At 39.8% G+C, this 20,418-nt stretch overlaps 3 protein-coding genes and 1 pseudogene across 3 annotated transcripts; 2 read left to right on the top strand and 2 right to left on the bottom strand.

The window, feature by feature from the left end:
* The first annotated feature begins 3,739 nt into the window (after window positions 1-3,739).
* On the top strand, window positions 3,740-9,059 carry LOC116254093 (uncharacterized). Its single transcript, XM_031629174.2, has 3 exons — window positions 3,740-4,225; window positions 5,093-5,440; window positions 8,325-9,059. The coding sequence occupies exons 1-3, from the start codon at window positions 3,959-3,961 to the stop codon at window positions 8,934-8,936; spliced, it is 1,227 nt and encodes a 408-aa protein (XP_031485034.1). The 5' UTR covers window positions 3,740-3,958; the 3' UTR covers window positions 8,937-9,059.
* Window positions 9,060-9,621: 562 nt separating this feature from the next.
* LOC116254726 (18.1 kDa class I heat shock protein-like) lies at window positions 9,622-10,209 on the bottom strand (annotated as a pseudogene).
* Window positions 10,210-10,804: 595 nt separating this feature from the next.
* On the top strand, window positions 10,805-11,877 carry LOC116254560 (16.9 kDa class I heat shock protein 2-like). Its single transcript, XM_031630018.2, has one exon. The coding sequence runs from the start codon at window positions 11,283-11,285 to the stop codon at window positions 11,751-11,753; it is 471 nt and encodes a 156-aa protein (XP_031485878.1). The 5' UTR covers window positions 10,805-11,282; the 3' UTR covers window positions 11,754-11,877.
* Window positions 11,878-15,278: 3,401 nt separating this feature from the next.
* LOC116254527 (17.8 kDa class I heat shock protein-like) lies at window positions 15,279-16,222 on the bottom strand. The gene has a single exon (XM_031629970.2). The coding sequence runs from the start codon at window positions 15,923-15,925 to the stop codon at window positions 15,455-15,457; it is 471 nt and encodes a 156-aa protein (XP_031485830.1). The 5' UTR covers window positions 15,926-16,222; the 3' UTR covers window positions 15,279-15,454.
* Between the last annotated feature and the right edge of the window lie 4,196 nt (window positions 16,223-20,418).

The following is a 20,418-nucleotide window of genomic DNA, read 5'->3' as shown; positions in this document are numbered from 1 at the left end:
TAGATTTATTAAATATTAACAATTTTTTCTCACTACCAAACAAACCCAATAAAAGTTACATAAACCAGAGTTGGTATTTTATTGAAGAAAATAATTTTTGTCGAGTATATTTTTACGTCTTTGGAAATTTGTATATCTTGATCAAATCTTTAAACTTAGGTCAAGTATAAAATTTTGTCAGCCATGATTGAACCCATGAACTGATTGGACCCCACGGTCATATTAATCATAAACGTCGTTACTAAATGTAAAATAGTCATGTTTTTAGCAGTTGAAGAAATCAAACATGAAGACTTGACGGACATACCATTTTTAGAGTTGTCTAGTCAACTTTCTGACCGGATAATTCAACTTTCAGCGGATCCAAGTCCATGGTTTGCCAAGACAGATCAAATCAAATGGGGGACTTCATGGTTCAAGACAAGGGAGATGTTTGAGGACACATGGAACCAGTGGACCGTTCGGCGCCGGCCCCACTTATGCTCCTTGACCGATAATCACGCCTCACCCATCGGTCGTGGCTGCTTCCTGACTTGGTGCTGGGGCCCACCCAGCATGGCTGCAAACGGCCAACCAGCTGACCGCACGACGTGCAGATGTTTCTGCCATCTACGTCGTCAGGTTTTCTCGTGCTATATATATATATATATATATATATAAACCAAAACACTAAGAATTCTTTCTGGATAAATGACTGTTTTCTCGAAAGGATGTTTCTTGATGACAATAATTTCAAGAGGCTTTAGCTTAGCTTAGGTTATGCTTATATAGAATTATATATTTTAAGAAATCATATGAGAGAGACAGACTTCTTTCTTTTAAAAAAAAAAAAAACGGTGAAACATGTGAATGGATAAAGATAAACGAATACAAATAATTCAGATCTGGAGGAGAAAAGAATCCGGATGGCTCCGTCTTATTGCAACATCTGAAGATGTTTGGCAGGGCACATCCTGAAACAAACAAAGGTGAGCCATGAACTTGTCTGCCTGCAACAACAGACAAAAAGACACAATTTTCATCTCTTGCATTCAGGACCCCAGCGGCTTAAAAGATCCGATCGGTAGGCCGGTGAAAATGTGGCCGCAAAGCAAACAGTGGATATGTCATACTTTAGTTGATGGATGTCCATTCAAGCAGTTCAGGACCCTGGAGTAGAGAGATATATGTGTAAAGTAATTGGAAAAAATCAATATATAGATAAATAAATTTTCTGTTACCGTGTAGGCAACTGCCCACACAAGTCCATGTGGCTCCCCTGCTATGTTGAGTTTGCCGGAAAAAATATTCAAATGCTTGCAGTTGCAGGAAAATAGATTCTAAGACTTGGAAAACCTGAGTAAGTGTAGGAAGATGTAACGACGACCAAATCCCTTAAAGCGTGAATCTCCAAATTTAAGTACGTCAATTTGGATTTGATCAGAATCTCAGGTAGCCTGTTAGGGAGGTGTATCGGTTTTGTTTGTATCGGTTCTTTGCCGTCTCCAAAAAAACCTTGTTGAGACGCCACATTGGCATACACATGTTCAAATACCACTTAGTTTTAAATAAATATCAATATCATACATGTTGAAAGTCGGTTCGTAACAGATAATAATGTAGTTCGGTTTAAAAGCTGGATTTAGATCCAATCGTGAATTTAATAGCAGGATACAGATAGGATTCGTATTGATATGATATAGATTTTTCTTAATCCATATTCAGATCCAAATAGCGGATAACGCCGAGTTATGATTGGTGACGATACGGTTAGGCGTCAATTAGTATGTTTAAAGTTTAAAGTAAATTATTTACCAAAAACGTTAATAATATTTATTTGTAATTTATTTAGAAGGGCCGATTCGGGAAACATATCAACCGATATTTAAAAGTCCTTCGTACCGGCGTCCGGCCCTGGACCGGTCGGGTGGCCAAAGAGCACGCAGGCCGGCGTCCACAGAAAACATTTCATCATTAAAAGCCATGTCCGGCCCATATCTTTGCCCTTGTTTTTTCCGTTTTATGAGACCCATTCTCGGCCGACCACGTGTCCTTCAATCGAGTAAAGTTTCCTGCACTTAAAAAATCAATTCATATTGACTCTTCATTATATATATATATATATATATATATATTGCATAGTTAAAATGCTGAAAACACTATAAACTGTTGCTAAAGGTACAATAAACTGTATTTGCACCATAAATCATCTTAATTGTCTCACAACTTCCGGCATCCTATAAATTTGAACTTATTTATATGTATATATACACACTCTGGGTTCTGGTTATCATAATAATCTACTTTAATTATATATTAGAATCAAGTTTTGTATTAAGTAAGGTTGTGTTTGATTGCCTCGGATCTTAGATGCAGTGCAGATTATATAACCTTGGATATGAGATTGGAGGTTTTAAAACTTAGGCTTTAAAAGCCTATGTTTGATGCATTCCATCAGATTCTTTCTCTCCTTCTCTCTCTACCTTCATGTGGGGATCTGAAAACCACACTTTGAAGTCAGATCCATCCCCCTCTGATTTGAGATCCATGGATTTTAGCATCCTCATGGATCTGAAATCAGCGGTTCTTAAATGTACAGTTTGATAAACCTCATATTTATGCTGCAAATCGGACCTTGGATCTGAGATCCGAGGTTACCAAAAGCAACCTAAGAGGGCATTTGCTAGTCTTGAATTCAGATCCTCGTGATTTGAGAACCATGGATTTAAGATCTGTCCTTCCCCTTCTGATTTAAATCTAATATGTTTCCGATGCAATAAGGATCTTAAGTATAACATATGATCTTTAGTTTAATGAAATTTATACGCCTCTAAGTTTGCCGAGTAATTGCTTTTTAAAATGCTTCAAAAATCAGTAGCTCATAAAGAGCAACACATATCAACGTATAAAATGTTGTCATATAAAAGACCATTTTTGTTAATAAAAGCCCCATTGAATCTGGCCGATCCAAATCCAAATGGTGGCATCAATATCCTAATCAAGAGTGACACGTCATTTTTAACTATTCCTTTTTTCAAATTAAGAAAACCTTTATTATTTTAACTAATTTTATCAAAATTAAAATTTTTAAATATTTTTTTTCTTATCCCCGACTGGTTTACGTGGATCGGTTCGATTGCGGAAAGCAATTTTAATAAGATCGAAACCAACATCATGTTGGTATGTTTTCTTCACATGAGTATGTTCCCCAGGTCCAACACTCTCATTCATAATTAATCGATATTAACAAATGAAGATTCTCAAACCTTTTGGCTTCTAAAGATCGGATCTAAAAGGTTTGACAAGATCGGATCTATGCATGAAGAGGAGCTTACCGGTCCGGTGCGCTTCGCCGGATTTTCAAATATAGAAGTCAGTTTATTAAATCTGCCGATATAGAAGTGTTTTTAATGTAGCTATTTTTGCTAAGAACCTTTCTCCTTCGCCATGCATAAACGCGTTTCTCAACACTCAAACCGGAAGGCAAATTACTGTGGAGTAAGGATGCTTTTGACGGCATCAATCCCCGTTAACCAAGGAATATTAACAAGATATATTATTTTTCATTATACTTTCTTCGTCCAACTTTAATAAACAACAAATTTTTACTGTAAATGTAATGGAAAATATATTAAAATTGTATAATATAAACTAATATTATGTTGATTCTATATACAATGACTGATTGCTGCAAAATGAATAAATACATACATATGTGGAGGGAGGGATTTGCACCGTTCTGGGAGCGTGGGTGCAGATCACGACGGCGACAGGGAGGGAAGGAGTCCCACGTCGTGCGGCGGGCCACCACCAACCGCTCTTCAGAGGCTTCTCCGTCCATATCCTCGTCAGTCTTGGCCTCCATTCAAACGAGCCTCTTCTTCCTCCCCTCCGCGCTTCACACCCGATGTTGCAGAGCGACACTTGAGTGCTGCTTTCTCATCTTCCTTCTCCTCTGCGCCCTGGCTTTAGGCTCCCCATGAAGAAACTCTCCCCAAATTTCGACAGGGAGGACGCCCTGGACACGGTGCTTGAGGTGCCGGTTCCGGAGGAGATGCTCGTCGCCCGCCCAAATGCTTGGCAGAGCGTGAAGACGTGGATGAGGCCCCATAAGCAGCCCTCGTCCGTCTTCGGGGGCCGCGCCGCCGAGATTCAGCTTCTTCTTGGTGTCAGCGGCGCTCCGCTGATCCCCCTCCCTCTCCATGAGGATGAAGAACCCGGTCGGCCCATGAGAGACGACCCTCTGGTAAGGCCTCCAATTCACCATTTTGATTTGGTTATGTTTTCTACCGTATCATTGAGTAGATAAATTTCTTCTGCCAACAAATATCTTTGGTATCTAATCTCTTGTTCACTGTGACACGTTTCTTCATGTCTCCTTGGCAGTTCTCTGCTTTGGGTCTTTTTAACCAGGGTGATCTTCTGAATTGCAAGCTAGTGTTTAATGCTTGTGACATTTGTCATTGCTGTTTAGTTCTGTTGATCGATTATTGTTGATGTTGTTGTTGCGTGTGTTGAGCTTTTCGTTTGAATTTATATTGCTTTGGCATGACACTCTAGTGGAACACGAGAGTTTTTAAGACATTCTAACCTCTTTCCAAGCAAAACTCTGCAAATACTTTCCTCTGAACTTCAAAGGGCCTTCCCTTTAGAGTTTTGGACGGTTGGGAAGGCGACGCTGTTAGTGCTGGAGTATGTCAGAAATTTGCTTTTCATGGTATATTGATTTTAAGTTGGTGGATTTTGTGAGTATCCAAAACATTGCAATAATTTTGAACACAAAATCATTTGTTGCTCTGGTGTAGCACCTTTTGTGATTTGGCATCTACATTTGCTGGATTTTGAGGTCGTTCAAGATGTTTGAAGACAATATCATGAAGAGTGTCGAACTGTCGGATTATTTTCCCCAAATAATTGAATGTCTTCTGACAGATTCCAAGCCAATAAGACCCATAAAAAGGACATGCTTACCTCATATTGATCTTCACAATTTGTGAATCCAGAAACAATGACCAGAAAATGTTAAAAAGAAAGATTTTGAAAAGGAGACAAGAAAGAGTAATCTGCCTTCTGCTGTTTCCTGACTTTCAACCTAAATACATGGCTGATGCAGGAGTCGGGCATGGCCAAGTACATAATAGAACAGTACATTGCTGCAGTAGGAGGGCATGTGGCTCTGGACAGGATGAAGAGCATGTACGCGATGGGCAAAGTAAAGATGATGACCTCGGAGCTTCACACGGGCAGTAAGGTTGTGAAGGCAAAGAACATGAACAAGAGAGGGGAGTTCGGTGGGTTCGTGCTGTGGCAGAAGTGTCCGGATCTGTGGTGCATAGAGTTGGTGGTGTCCGGCTGCAAGATTAGCGCCGGGAGTGACGGGAAGGTGGCTTGGAGACAGACCCCCTGGCACCCATCTCACGCCTCTAGAGGCCCACCACGGCCACTCCGTCGGTCATTACAGGTATGTTGTTTCCAAATTTTTCAACCTTTCACACTGAAACAAACGAATATTTTTTATTTGCAATCTCAAAATAGTCTCTTCTTGGGGAGATGGGGTTAATTGTGTTATAAAATCACCACCGGTCCGTCTTCTTTGAGACTACCACCCATTGGCTGATGACGATAACCAAACCACTTGTCAACATCTGAATCGAAAGTGATTGTTTTTTGTAAAAAAGTTATAGAAGGTCCGTTGAAATTAGCTTCTAACGACATATTCACAGTACCTTTTTGATTTAAAATTCAGAAGTTCTTTTACTGTTTTGCAAAAGAAGACGCCAATACAGGCTGAAATGGCGGATTCAAGCCGTGACATGGCCGGTAAATGAAAAGGGCTATGTTGGTGGCTCCTGTGTCGTTTCAGTGAGAAGGTATGAACACCTTCTTGTGGGCCAAACAATGATAAGTATCAACCGGAAAAAGGGAAATTCCTACCGGTTTTTTTCTTTTGTGTGGGCCAAAAACAATGACGTTCAACGAAAAACTGTGGGAATGCATAGGAAGTACTTGGCCGGTGGGCGCTACCTCGTCCTTGCGTCTCTTTACAAATTATTGAGCACAGCCAATGAGGTTTGGGAAAAGGACAATAGATTTTGCAGAAATCCTGATGTTTTTCGTGCTTCCATCATGGCATAGGTAAAATCTAAGCAACAAAAGAGCACATTCATCTCACTGCATTTAATACGAACACTGCAGTAGTTGCTAACCTCAAAATGATACTTGGAAATTCTACTTTTTCTATCCACCAACTGTAATCAAACGCGCTAGGTGGCTTTTTAAGCAGAGAATTTTCAAAAAGGCTTAGGAAGAAAAGAAAGAAGAAGAGGGATAGGATAAAAGAAGGAAGCAGAAAAAGCGAAAAATAGAGAAAAGAATAAGAAGAAAAGAAGAGTTTCAAGACATCGTCTTCACTTGGGCACCTAGGTGGCCCAGCACAATGGGTGAATAGAATTAAGAACAGGAAAATTCATGTTTAAATGTTTTATGAAATTGACAGCTTGTATGAATATATATGTCACACAATATAGATGGTTAAAATGAAGAGTTTGAAACTCGAGTTATGAATTTCTGTTTAAGCATCGTTCTGTGGAAATATTGAAATTTTCTGCAGATGACAGGGACCAGACTTTTAGCTACTTTATGAACCTGGCCATTTTTTTTGGAGGCAAGGCAAGTTTTGGCACCAAATTCTTGAATTCTTAGAGAAACCGCGTTTTCTTGCTGTGAAGAGTTTATGGTCAAGGAATTCCGAAATTAGTGGAAATCCTTCCATGCCTGAGCCGAGTCATGAAGAGTGTTTATTCAATTGTCATTTGAAAACCCTGATTAATCAATTCACTCAGCCATTGCTGTCTCCCCCTTTGTGGCTGAAGTTTGGCTGAAGCTATCCGACTTTTGCAGTATTTCGTCCACCAGCAAAAACTTTTACCAAGATTGGCATGACTCTTGAATATTTTATGCATATAAGAAGATTTTTTATGCCTGAATTTTCAAATGAAGCAACGAATGTCAATCATCTTTAGAAAAAAACTACAAGGAAAGAAGAAAGAAACATTGAACTCTCCCTCCCTCTCTTCTTTCCGCCATTCTTCCTTTCCAATATGTGCATTCACATATTTAGACGTGCAGGGTAGTTGTGACTATTTAAATGCATCTTCGTTGTTGACTAGCAAACAACAGTTGCCATGGGACTTCTTGCAACTGAACATTTGAAAAAAAAAAAATCAATTTTCTTTGCCCTGCTTTTGGCGGCTTTAGAAATACCACCCACCCTTGTTTTTCCCCTGGATTGGCATTACATGCGGGAAATTCAAGAAAATCTGCATGAGATCTGGGTTTTTTGGTTTCATCAAAAAACGCTCCCAAAATCATGATTTTGACATTTCATCCATGGCCAATTGCACGACGATCAGATCGAAGAAAAGGTCTGTCCATATCTTATTGCAAAGTCTCATAAACTCAAGTTGGTGTTTCACAAAAACAGCTTGAAGTTTATTCTATCGTTAAAAAAATTCGTAAAAATGGACATTTAGAAACATGGTCTGTAACGTCTGTTTCTCAACAAGTGGCCCTTTCCCCTCGACATAAAGGATTTAATTACTTAAAGAAGTTTCAAAATTTCGAACTATTGACCATAATTGAGTTCATGGGCCATTCTGTTGGAAAAAGTTGTATATTTTATTGACTTATGTCCCAACCATTACTCATTGACTATTATTACTAACATTCCTTAACCAGGACAACTAGAAAAAGGAGGGAATCAGAACAAAGAGAAGTTCTACCTTACTATTAGATTTTTCTAATATTCTAACATTTCTTATGGACATGCCACCCACATAAGGCTTTCAAGTTGCTTTCGTTTCTACTCAAATAATTGAATTTGCAGACAGAGCCTTCATGCTCCTCTTTATTCCATTTGTTGGAGTATATTCCCGTTGGGTATGATTGAATTCCAAGCGTATGTGGAGTTGGAATCCAATTCCACTCAGTTTCATGGCTTAGGAGAAAGAATCTAGTGGGATTCAATTCCAATTCCTCTCCAGTGAAGTCTCTGGTTTCTACACATCCTTTCACTAAAGGAAGATATCTGATCTCATCTCGCATGGTTTCAGGCATCTATATTTGTTAGTTAAGAATCTACACAACAGAAACATTGGATTTCTTGAACTTGGTGGTACTTGTTGTGAACTCAGTTTTTCACTATTCTAATTGATCACTGTTGTAACTTGATGTCATCTATTTGTCTCCCTTCTTTAGATAAGACAACTTCGTAACAAATTCATGTCATGCTGAAGCAGAATACCATGGCAAAACTGTGTTGCTAACAAGAATTTGTATGATTGAAGGGTTTGGATCCAAAATCTACTGCAAGCTTTTTCTCAAAATCTGTATGCATGGGCGAGAAGACTATCAATGGCGAGGATTGCTTCATCCTTAAGCTCGAAGCAGAATCGTCAGCATTACGTGCTCGAAGTAGCAAAAATGTGGAGATCATGAGACACACAGTCTGGGGATACTTCAGCCAAAAGACTGGTCTAGTGGTCCAGTTTGAAGACTCCCATATGCTTCGAATCAGCGGCATTGGAGATGACAGCATATACTGGGAGACCACCATGTTGTCAGTGATACAAGATTACAGACAGGTTGATGGCATCCTGATAGCCCATTCAGGCCGGACAGAGACCTCATTGTTTCGGTTTGGTGAGTCGTCGGCGAACCACACCAGAACAAAAATGGAAGAGACATGGACCATAGAGGAGATGGACTTTAATGTGTGTGGCTTGTCAATGGACTGTTTCTTGCCTCCCTCTGACCTCAGGGTGGATCAAGATGGATACGAACCAGTCATCCATGAACCACTTCCTGGGCCGAGCTCGAAAACGGGTTCACCAAGAGATGTTTTTGCTGTTAGCAATGAGGAGACAGACTCAACGGAAGAAGATGAAGCAGAGAACTAAGGAGACTTAGGAGAGTAACAAAAACTTGTAAATAGATGTAATATTTTGTGAATTGCAAATACCAATTGTATTTGTAGAGATGTTTTGTATCTCAAAAAGTTGGGAAAAGAAGGAAACTTTCTGTGTTTTACGTCATCAATTTATTGTGCAAAGTCCAAATGCGATCATCAAGCATCTAGAAGGCATCGATTACCATACCCAAGTGGTTTTGAATATAATTAAGAAACCCTGAAATTGTGTAAAATATGTCTAGCTTCTCACGATACTCCAACTTTCTAACTGAATCTGAAGAAAATGAGTAAGCCCAAGTGGCTGCTTCAGCACTCGGAAGTTGTTAACTTGGAAAACCATGGTAGACATACTGTGAAACATTTATTTACTAGTGACCTTGGACAGATCAAAGATGCAAGATGTTGGTAAATTGATCAGGAACAGTGTAGGAATGCTTCGAATAAAACACTTTATTTGAAATAAATCTTGTTGCTAGATAAAGAAAATTCAAGACAAGGTTAATCGACAGAATTCCACATTATCAAAATTGAGCACCAATTTATAGCAGAGAACAGATCATGAAAGGCAAAGTACTCAGCACACCCACATTATGGTATACCACGTAGGTTTACAACAGCTCCAAACAAAGGAGAATTTTTCTACAGTGGTATGCAGACTATATAAATGGTGAAAATCAACTAGTGATCTCGAGGGACCTGATCTCTGGTTCTGGCTGCGGAGCTTTAGGCAGTCACTGTGAGGACTCCGTCCTCCATGGCGACCTTCACCAGATCAACCATCATATTCTCCGGCAGCATGAAACGCGGAAGGAACTTGCCGCTGCTTCTCCTCGCTCTCTCTCTCTGCTTCTCTCCCCGCTTACCTTGAGAACCTTCCCTTTTTCGAGCTCCACCTTGACCTCCTCCTCCTTGAGTCCAGAGAGGTTGGCCTTGAAGACGTGGGCTACAGGCGTCTCCTTCTAGTCGATCCGAATGTTGGCGAATGCAGAGGCTTCGCTCGCGAAAGTTAGCAGAGGTGGGAAGGAAACAGAGTTACGGAAGAAACCATCGAAGGGATCCAGGATTGCCATGGAGAAGGGATCGTACTGTGGACCAAAGATGGATGAAATCAGAACCATTGTTGCAAGATGGTATTTGTTCTTTTTGAAAAGAGAAAGGAAAGAAGAGGATGGGTAGCAGGAATGGCAGGAAAAGCTCGAGAGTTGTATAGTGGTGAGAGATATCGAGTTGTGAAGCTTGTTTCTGATAGGAAGCAAGAAGTCAGATGAGTCTGGCTAAGAAGAAGAAGAAAGGAAGTAGGAAGAAGAAGAAGCGGGAGAGTTGGAGAAGCAGTGACGGTTTTCTGTCCTTCTGTACAAGCAGGTCCGGATGAGTCTCTGAAGACTCTGCGGCCCCATCTCGTGTCGGCTCCAAATTTGATATGGCCTTATCCTGTCATATTGGTTTCACAAGATCTGCACCTTCAGTCCCACCTCTTAGTATGAAATGGATACAGCACATCACATCCAGTTAAATGAAACTTATGGAACTTGTTTGTAAAGTTTCAGGAAAGAGCCAGACTTTTCGAAAGAAGCAAAGATAAAGACTGTGGCAGACATACATGACCATCAAGAGCTTCATTATGATAATGTGATGACTAAAAAAGTTATGTGAAGCAATATGAAAACTAGTGGTTTGGCTAATTCATGCAGTGGAAAAAGAGGATTTCTCTTCCAATCCACAATCAATATCTAACTAATGAAAGAATAGACGAAAAGAGATGTAAAAGAGAACAGAAACTGGAGAGATAATGCAAAATAGCCATTAGAGTTCTTATTGACTTAAAAACTGATTACAAATGACGCTTAAATGCTCCTATATAAGGTAAAAAACGGATCTATAGGTCTGAGCATGAACCATAAACATAATGAAAAAAAAAAATCCAAAAGATTATGTTTCTCTTACAAGTCAGAAGGTTCAATTTTGGTTATTTCAATCAATATGACAGCATCATAGTCATATCGCGCTCGAGGCAACGAGCTGTGGGGCCCAGAGAGTCTCGAGAGCCCTCGAGACATCCGGACGAACAGAAAATCGTCAACGCTTCTGCAACTCTCCCGCTTCTTCTTCGTCTTCCTTCCTGCTTCTTCTCTCCAAGACTCTTCTACATCTCTTTCTCTCTCACGTTGCCTGTCTATAAATACATCTTTAGGCTTCTCGCTTTTCGTCAGAAACAAGCTTGGCAACTCGATACCTCTCACCACTTCACGATTCACGTGCTTTTCCTATTCTTGGGAGCCATCGTCTTCTTTTCTTACTCCTCCAAGAAAGAGGGCAAGCAAAATCTTGCAGCGAAATGGCTCTGATTTCATCCATCTTCAGTCGACGATCCAATCCCTTCTCCATGGAAATCTGGGATCCCTTCGATGGTATCTTCCACAGCTCTGTTTCCTCCCCTTCTCTGCGAGCTTTCGTAAGCGACGCCTCCGCTTTCGCCAACACTCAGATCGACTGGAAGGAGACGCCAGAAGCCCACGTCTTCAAGGCCGACCTCCCTGGACTCGAGAAGAATGAGGTGACGGTGGAGCTCGAAGAAGGAAATGTGCTCAAGATAAGCGGGAATAGAAGCAGAGAGAGTGATGAGAAGAGCGGAAAGTGGCACCGAGTGGAGAGGAGCAGCGGTAAGTTCCTCCGGCGATTCAAGCTGCCGGAGAATGCGATGGTTGATCAGGTGAAGGCTGCCATGGAGGACGGAGTCCTTACAGTGACTGTGCCTAAAGCACCTGAACCAAAACCGGAGATCAAGTCCATCGAGATCGCCGGTTGATCATCATTCGCCATTAATTATGTAATCGAAAACATAATCTTTTGAGGGATTTCTCCCTTTGTATTCCGCAGTCCTAATCATAAAAAATGATGTATAAATATCGTATGATCTCTGTGTGATCCCGACCTCGTCTGCTCTAACTTCGTGTTTAGTTTTGATGCAATGAAATCGAGTTGGATTTTTCTATATGAGTTCTTCTCTTTTCTGAATCGATGTCCTAATGTTTTTTAATTCTTATGGGATTACTATCTTATTTGCTTATCAGCCTGAATAATCTGAGAAAAAATATTTAATAAATAGTGATTGGAAACTGCCCAATACTCACTAAATCAATTAAGCTGTCATTGAACATTCATGTCAAGGCCTCGCTTAATTTCTCATCGAGTACAATGTTGGAGCTTTCTTTTTGGGGACTTGATTAACTAAGCTGTGATTGAATATCCATCCCCCCACATTTTATATTTTTGGGGAGTCTTGCATATTGATAAGATAAAATGATTGAACAATGATACTAAAAATTCATTCATACGGTTATGCTTGATTCACACTGTACACGACTATGAGTAGACAATCATGTGCAGATTTAGGCTATACAAAAAGGCCGGCTTTAGCCCATAGCTCGTGTTAAAACGAGCCGAGCTCAGGCTCCTGTGGAACAAATATTCATGGTTGTTTTCAGAAAATGTATTTGTAAATATTCAAAATTGTTCAGTTCTTTCCAATCAGTAGCTCAGATTTCCAAATTACAGTTTGTTACAGTTCTTTCCTACTATGTTTGCAGATCTCGATCCAATGAGGATCAGACCCTTAAGGCCGATCCGAGCTTTTATCAAATAGGCGATACAAGAACCTCATATTTCGCATCAGAAATGATGGCAAAATTCACAGATCACAGGCTTCTTGCATACATCTGAGATGGGAATAGGAAGCTTGGCAGAATATCTCCTACCATGATCACAGGCTTCTGCCCCATAGGGAGAAAGATAGAGAAAGGACAGGAGAGATTATAGGACGAGAAGGTGCATCTTGCACGTACGTCTTCTCATAAAGAATTCGGGAAGTATAACATTGAAAAGAATAAGGCCAAGAAGACGACTGCAGAAAAGCAAGGCCATTTCTGTTAAGAGTATGAAAGGAAAAGCACCTTCTATAAAGTGTTTCTTAAGATGGTCATAACCAAAGCAAAAATGCATTAAATGTAAGAAATGGTTGTGCATCAAATATAAGAAATGGCTGGAAAGAAAAGTAATTTGTCATTTGTTTCTTGTGAATATGGTTCATCTTGCATACATGGATTGGTTCTGATGCTATTGTGCATATTGCAAACACTCTAGAGAGGAAGAAGAGCAGCGCCCACCAAAATTGAACAAAAGGCACACACATCTCGGGCTCCCTTTCCCTCTACCGACAAAGAGACAATGAGAGGTCCAATCGTGTGAATGCATAGAAGCAAGCATTTCTCTCATTGTGCATTGAATTTGAATACGAGCTCACCTGCAAGGATCTGTCCTGTCGGATCTGTTCAAATGTAGGCTCCTATGGGTGTTTTAAATAAATCATGGATATTCTAAAAAACAACTAAAAGAAAGATCAATTTTCATGGGCATTTCTGCACTTGATAGTAATTCAGTAACTTAAGTAATCAATGTCTCAAGTTCATAACCAGTCCTGGTTATTCAACATTGTATATATTCTAGTTAACCATAGACACATACTTTTCGAGATGGATAAAGAAAAAAATGGAAAAAATTTGTTTATCACATAAATAGCAACAGAAAAGCCAGACGCATTAAGAACGTCAGTGAAAATCTATCGCGGTGCTGACACGAACTGTGGTTATTCCCATTAAGAATACTGAATTTTCCTCAAAAGTATGTACAAATAGGAACAGACCTGTATAGCCTACAAAGTACACAGAAAGATCTTAATAGAGAGAATGAAACTCTTCTCTGCTTTATAGATATACTTGCGTTTGTCTCTTTACTACAAAGTGTTAGCTAGCCACTGATTTCTTCTACTCTGAGTGGAAATAATGAGGTGTAAGCTGGTTACTAACAACAAACTTAAAAGACAAATTATAGGACAGAATAGAATCCGACAATACAAATCACAGTTGACATGAGAGTCCTTGCATAAATAACAGCGAGGGATTCTTTTGTTGTTAGCTGAAAATAAGTAGGTCAATGCTAAAAGTTATCTTTCGAAAAGGGATCAAGTGAAATGAAAAACAAAAAAATTAGTGAAGGGGGCTCATCAAAAGGCAAGGCATGTGGAGTTGTGAGTTGTTACCAGGGAAGAACATAATGTTTTCCAAAACTATATTTCCTGAAGTTCGAGGACCACCAACTTACTGATTCTGAGACTAAGGCAATGAAAGCAACTTACTTATTCAGTGACCTTTGATGATCCTGTTCACTGCATGGGTCAGCTACAGCATGCTTGACACCTGCATACATACAGATATAGGTGTAAGCTTCACTACTAGAGCCATTCCATAGGTGGAGGAAGATGATGCCACTTGGTTCATCACAAGATTGAATCTTGAGTGTACATTTGCTGAGACGGCGGAAAAAAAGAGTGAGATTAAACCAGTTCTGCCTAAAGGCTTTTCCCTGAAAACTCTATGCATTCTTCTATGACGAATGTAAGAAGCAGAAAGACACGTCCATCGTGAAAATGAGCAAGAATAGAAGTTTGTGCCACCATAAAAGATGGGAAGAAGATACAAAATGCTGTCATAGTGACAGCAGTGGAGAACCTGGAGCCTCGAACAATGAGCTGCTTGCACATGGAAAAACTGTCTCCAAATTTGGTTCATACAAACAAATCCACTGGCAAATATTTGATCCAGTTCCCATCAATATTCAGACGTTAAGAGATATAACTTTTGCAATGACAGCCTGCTAGGGAAGAAAGCCCATATTGGATCTCAGAGTGAAATCCAACAAACAAATCAGCACGAGATTGAATACTGGGCAGCTATTGTTTGGTCAAACTTTCTAGGGAATTACACTCTTGAACTATAATGATCAAAGAGAATCCCTTCCAAGTGCGACAAGAAGGTCATCTTTCTCATGCAAATCCAAAGTTCATTATCTGTGAAAAAACTAGTAGAAATGAGATTGCTTTTAGCATCTAAATACACCAATTTTTGTATTTCTTATTAAAGACAGACACAAGAGCGAAATGTGAACCGAAGTTCTTCTGGGATATGAGTTCAAATCTAACAGTTCCAGAGGAAACTACCAACAGGAAACGAGAAATCACGGCAAATGGGTCGTTGCATATATATGTCTGTTGTCATATCATTAAAGCAACTGAAGGTTGATCTTAAAACCAAAGTTCCAACATTGTGCTCCTTGTTGAGAAAGAGAGACCTGATCAAAATGAAATTCCATCATAGCTTCTGTTAAAGCGATTGTTTGGGCGTCTGCCAATTACAATTCAACTAAAAAACATTTCTGAAATTATTCAAGTTGAAAAGCAAATGCTCAATTTGTGTCGAGCTAGAGGAGGGAGAACTCATACAGAAAAATCCAACTCAATTTCATTGCATCAAAAGTAAACACGAACTTACAGCAGATGAGGTAAAGACCACACAGACATTATGATACTTATACAACATTTTCTATGACCACAGAAAACACATGGACAAATCCCTCAGAAGATTGTGTCTTGATAACTCAAATGGCGTATAGTGATCAACCGGCGATCTCGATGGATTTGATCTCTGGTTTTGGCTCCGGTACTTTGGGCACAGTCACTGTGAGGACTCCATCCTCCATTGCGGCCTTCACCTGGTCAACCATCACGTTCTCCGGCAGCCTGAATCGCCGGAGGAACTTGCCGCTGCTCCTCTCCACCCGGTGCCACTTTTCGTTCTTCTCCTCACTCTCTCTGCTTCTCTCTCCGCTTATCTTGAGCACCTTCCCTTCTTCGAGCTCCACCTTCACCTCCTCCTTCTTCAGTCCAGGGAGATCAACCTTGAAGACGTGGGCGTCGGGAGTCTCCTTCCAGTCGATCTGAGTGTTGGCGAGTGCGGAGGTTTCGCTCGCGAAGGCTCGCAGAGAAGGGGACGAAACAGCGTTGCCAAAGAAACCGTCGAAGGGATCCCATATGTCCATGGAGAAGGGATCAGACCGTCGACCGAAGATGGAGGAAATCAGAGCCATTTGCTGCAAGATGGTCCTTGCTCTTTCAGAGAGGAGAAGGTAAAGAAGACGATGGGTTGCAGGAAGGGCACGAAAATGCTCTCAAGAGTTGTATATTGGTGAATGGTGATAGATATCAAATTGCAACCGACGCTTGTTTCCGATGAGAAACAAGCAGTTCAAACGCGTATTTAAACATAGGCAATGAACCATGACAAGGGAGAGGGAGAGATGTAGAGGAGTCTGGAGAAGACGAACAAGAAGAAGCGGGGGAGTTGCAGACGCTGGGCGATCCTTCGTTCGTTCTGTAATTTTCTAGCGGGGCCCGGATGTTTCGAGACTCTGCGGGCCCCATCTAATGTTGCCTCGCATTTGATTTGGTATGACCCTCATCCTGTCATTTTGGTCTCACCACGAAAATCGCAGCTTCCGACCTACAACTTAGAAGGAAATGGCCGCAAAGGACCTCATCTGGATCTATATTCTCTTGCTCTACTGACTCCAAAGGATCTTATTTGAAGAACCTGGGCCTGAAAAAGATTGATGAATTGGAATTCGATCAACAGTTTTTGAACTAAATCAATTGAGATCATTTCAGAGAAGTAGGGGATATGAGAATCGAATGAATATGAGAATCGAATTGATGACTGATCTTTTATCGGCTGGTTGGTCTAACCAACTACCCCAAAACCCTCCAAATTTTATGAGAGATCTCTGACTAAGGACTCAGAACAACCCTGCTGATGGATTGGATTGGATTGGATTGGATTGGATCAACAGTTTTTGAACTAAATCAATGTGTTACAGATTAGATCAAAATAAGATCCGAATCACTATAAAATAATGGAGACCACTTGCAACCTTATCCGTCATGCTTTTGAAAGAGATTTGTCATCTAATGTCCAACCTTCTGTTTATGATCTGAAAAGTATGCCTCGTCTTTTTGCCATTAGCAACTTTTCGACCGTGTTAGAAACCGAAATGACTCGCATAAAATCAGAGCAGGACAAGTCCTTTTCAGCCAGAAAGAACAATTATGAAAAACTGCAAGCTTTTCAGAGTTTCTGAAACGGCAAGTTCTACCACGAGTTTCCCTCTTTGCTGGTTGTCAGCACAAGAGTTTGGTCCGAACCCAGAAGCTGGCTTCTGATTTGGGCTCAAGAAGTTGGCTTCTAAAAAATTTGCCTGCTATTTTTACCTTTACTGCAACAGTTGCATGCCTGAAGATTCTACTGCCATTCAGTAGATAAAAAGTAAAAAAAAAAGAGTCACAGAGTTCATTGCAATTTGGCCCGTATAGATGATTCGTTTTAAATTGTTTTTGAATTAAGAGAATGAAAAGATGTTCCTTCATTACAATCTAAAGAAATCAAAAGATTAAAAAAATTATCAGTTAATATGGAGTTGGCAATTCGATGAGATGTCAAAGCCATCATCTCTTTCGCCTGCCCATGAGGTTTAGGGTTGTTTCAAGACTTAGTTGGGAAGCAGTAAATTCACCAACTAAAGTACACTGCATCCACTATTTACTGGTTAGAGGAGTAGCACCCACAAGAATCGAACTTACAACCTGACTACCAATGACCTATGAGCATGACTAATTATACTACACCCTTCAGAGCCAGTTAATATGAAGTTGATGACATATATATATTTATATCATGGTGCAATGCGTGTCCACGTGTTCGGCCCTCAGCTCATAAGAGACAACCGAAAATATATTTCCTTCCATTGTTGTCCTTAAATGGAAGTTCTCCCTTTTCCCATAAAAGGACATTTTTTGCCATTTTATGTTATAAACACCCACTTTGCCTAAACACTGCTTCATTGTAATGCAGACGCTCATATAGTAAACGAAGAAGTCTTTTGTTATTTCGAGATAAAAAGGCAAGATTTAAGCTCTTGTATTCTTTTTACCAGTAAGGTGAACTAGGTTATGACTAAAATGCTTCCTTAGGATGAAAAAGAGTTATGGGAAAGTTAAATAAGTCTAAAATAGAGATTTCCTTATAAAAATTTTCAGTTTTTTTTTTATTTTCTTTGATGTATACTTAGTGCCATAGGTGGAGCCACAAACTTTTTGTCTATGTGGTACTAAATACATAAGTAATAAATTTTTAATTGGCCTTTGAGGTAGTGACCTGAGTCTCGTAGGACTAATAATCAAGATAATTAGACCTAAATTTATTAGATCCAATCATTAAAAACAAGGTTTTAGAATCTAGTTGTATGCCCATGCAGCCCATACTTACCTCAGCCTCCCCCGAGCCTGGTGCGTGCACCAATCTCCCATTAAAGGGGCCACCGCCTGGAGTAAGCGTAAAGTTTTGTTATGGCAAAGTTCTTGGTAATCAATGTTTTATTGTAACTTTCTCAATAGATAAGAAGTTGTGGCGGCGCTGATCCAATTATTTTCTCATCTCTTTCTTCTTCCTTCTTCGAGTTATTCCCTTGTCTCAAATTTGGTGTTTCATGTTTCTCTCGGGAAATAGCAAGCGGTAAATTCAGTTGGTTTCTGCACAACTTGTTCTTCATTAATAGCACAAAAGTTGCCACCCATCTCGTTGTTCAACCAACGGACGCCATCAATTAAGAAGAAATGGTTCTCTTTCATCCGTCTCTCGTTGATGGTCTCATTAATCCTCCTGGATTCTTCTAATTTATTGGAAAGAAAGAGTTTAGCTGCATATTGTCGCTGTTCTTTTCATGGTTAGTTCTCCATGAAAACTGCACGCTGCTTTCTTTCTCTTCTGTGGGATCTGATCTTCTTGTGCTCTTGAAGAATCCACCATTGTTACTGGTCAGGATGGTGAGGCTTGCTGTTCTTTCTGGCTCTGCAGCAGCGACCACTGGAGCATGAGGCAGAAAGGTCGATGGTCCCCGAGGCAGGCTATGGAGACTTTCTTTCGTCAGTATGCACTTGGAGCTACAGGAGTTTTTCATGAAAGTCTGTGGGTAGGCTTGGCCTCGACCAGTCCCATGACTCCCATCAATTAGATGGACAGCTTTGATTAGATGGTTGTGTGATTTTAGATAATTAGAGACAACATTAACTCACTCGTATATTTAAAAAAAAAACAAACCTTTTAATTTTTTGTTAAAAAAGTATTTTAAATGAAATGTGAACCTCTTAATGCATTTATAAATACTAATTTAATATAAATCATATTTTAGTTCAAGATCATTTACTATCAAAATTTGATGTTATAAGATGTGTTCATTTTTTATTGTTTAAAAAACATTATTAAGGTAAAGAATGATTAACCTAATATATGTTTTTCACCAATTATTCTTAAGATCATATCTATAAGATTAAGCTGTGTAGTAGGTCTGGTTTTGTCTCTTACCTAGGTAACCTTGTACTTACCATCTCTCTCTCTCTCTCTCTCTATATATATATATATATATATATAGATATATATATATATATATATATAAGCCGACCACATGTGTGACCAGCCAGGGCTACAATACGGAGCAAAGTCTGTCCAAAAGCCTCTCTGGCTCAGCCCACCACGCAAGAACAACTTGCCTAATAAGACATGTCCATGGCTGTACAATAAACTAAAAATTCTCATAATGTGGATCCAAATATTCCTACTTTTATTATTGAAGTCAAAATGCCTAGCTAGTTGCATTGTAGGCATGAACTCCTTGAGTTGGCAGCTCCAACACCTCCCAAATACTGGGTAGTTTCCCTCGTCATCCAAAGCTTATTAGTTTCATTATTTCTTTACTTTTTGCAAGCTGCATTATCTTCTTTACTTACAAAGCCAATAATTTTTGGGGCTCATGCAAGAGGTAGCACCTACATTTTAAATTTATCTTACCTAATGCAAGGCTATAATAATATAGCTCTAACAAAATCTCTTTAATCTGAATAATTTAGATCCAATTAGGAACTCTTCACATATTCGGCTTTCGGGTTCCTTCTGAGTTGCTTATATGCCAACTCTAATTCATATCTCAGTAGAGTGATCTCCTCTATGGAAGGGATCATGTTGTTAGAACAGAGCAGTTTTAAGTACTTTAGATGAGTATACGAACGACTTCATGTCATCAATTCGATTCTCATGGGTGTCATACTTCTCAGCCTGTGAAGTAAAGTGTGGCACCAAGTCAATGATACATTGGCTCCTACCAATTGCTCCGGTATGCACTAGACCCTCGAGACAAGGGGAAGGGGAGCTCTCATCTGGGAGGCTTTCACTGTCCAAGAAGATAAAAGATTTTTCCTCTGTTGTATATCTGCCTAAAGTGAGACTACAATATAGCTCTAACCAAAACGCTCTTAAACTGAGTAATTTACATCTGCTTAGGGACGACGTATACAGCTTGGAGATTCCTTTCCAGCAGCTAATTCTAATCAATTTTTAATACAATTCCAGATCAAGGAGGTTGCACAAGAATTTTAGAATTTGGCTTGAGTTGGACAACTTTAATTGAATTGGTGGCAATTAATCTATTCCTTATCCGACAGAGTGATGGCAACTATTTGGTAGAAGGTAACAACC

This window comes from Nymphaea colorata, chromosome 5 (assembly GCF_008831285.2).
Source record: "Nymphaea colorata isolate Beijing-Zhang1983 chromosome 5, ASM883128v2, whole genome shotgun sequence".
Taxonomy (NCBI): Eukaryota; Viridiplantae; Streptophyta; class Magnoliopsida; order Nymphaeales; family Nymphaeaceae; genus Nymphaea; species Nymphaea colorata.
The sequence above is the reverse complement of the archived record's forward strand: the minus strand, read 5'-3'. Positions and strand labels throughout refer to the sequence as shown.

Excerpts from the sequence above, each read along its gene's own strand:
- LOC116254527 (XM_031629970.2), bottom strand. The coding sequence starts at position 15,925 with ATGGCTCTGATTTCCTCCATCTTCGGTCGACGGTCTGATCCCTTCTCC.
- LOC116254093 (XM_031629174.2), top strand. The coding sequence starts at position 3,959 with ATGAAGAAACTCTCCCCAAATTTCGACAGGGAGGACGCCCTGGACACG. Across the intron at positions 4,226-5,092 it reads CCATGAGAGACGACCCTCTG|GAGTCGGGCATGGCCAAGTA; the intron begins GTAAGGCCTCCA and ends TGGCTGATGCAG. Across the intron at positions 5,441-8,324 it reads CACTCCGTCGGTCATTACAG|GGTTTGGATCCAAAATCTAC; the intron begins GTATGTTGTTTC and ends GTATGATTGAAG.
- LOC116254560 (XM_031630018.2), top strand. The coding sequence starts at position 11,283 with ATGGCTCTGATTTCATCCATCTTCAGTCGACGATCCAATCCCTTCTCC.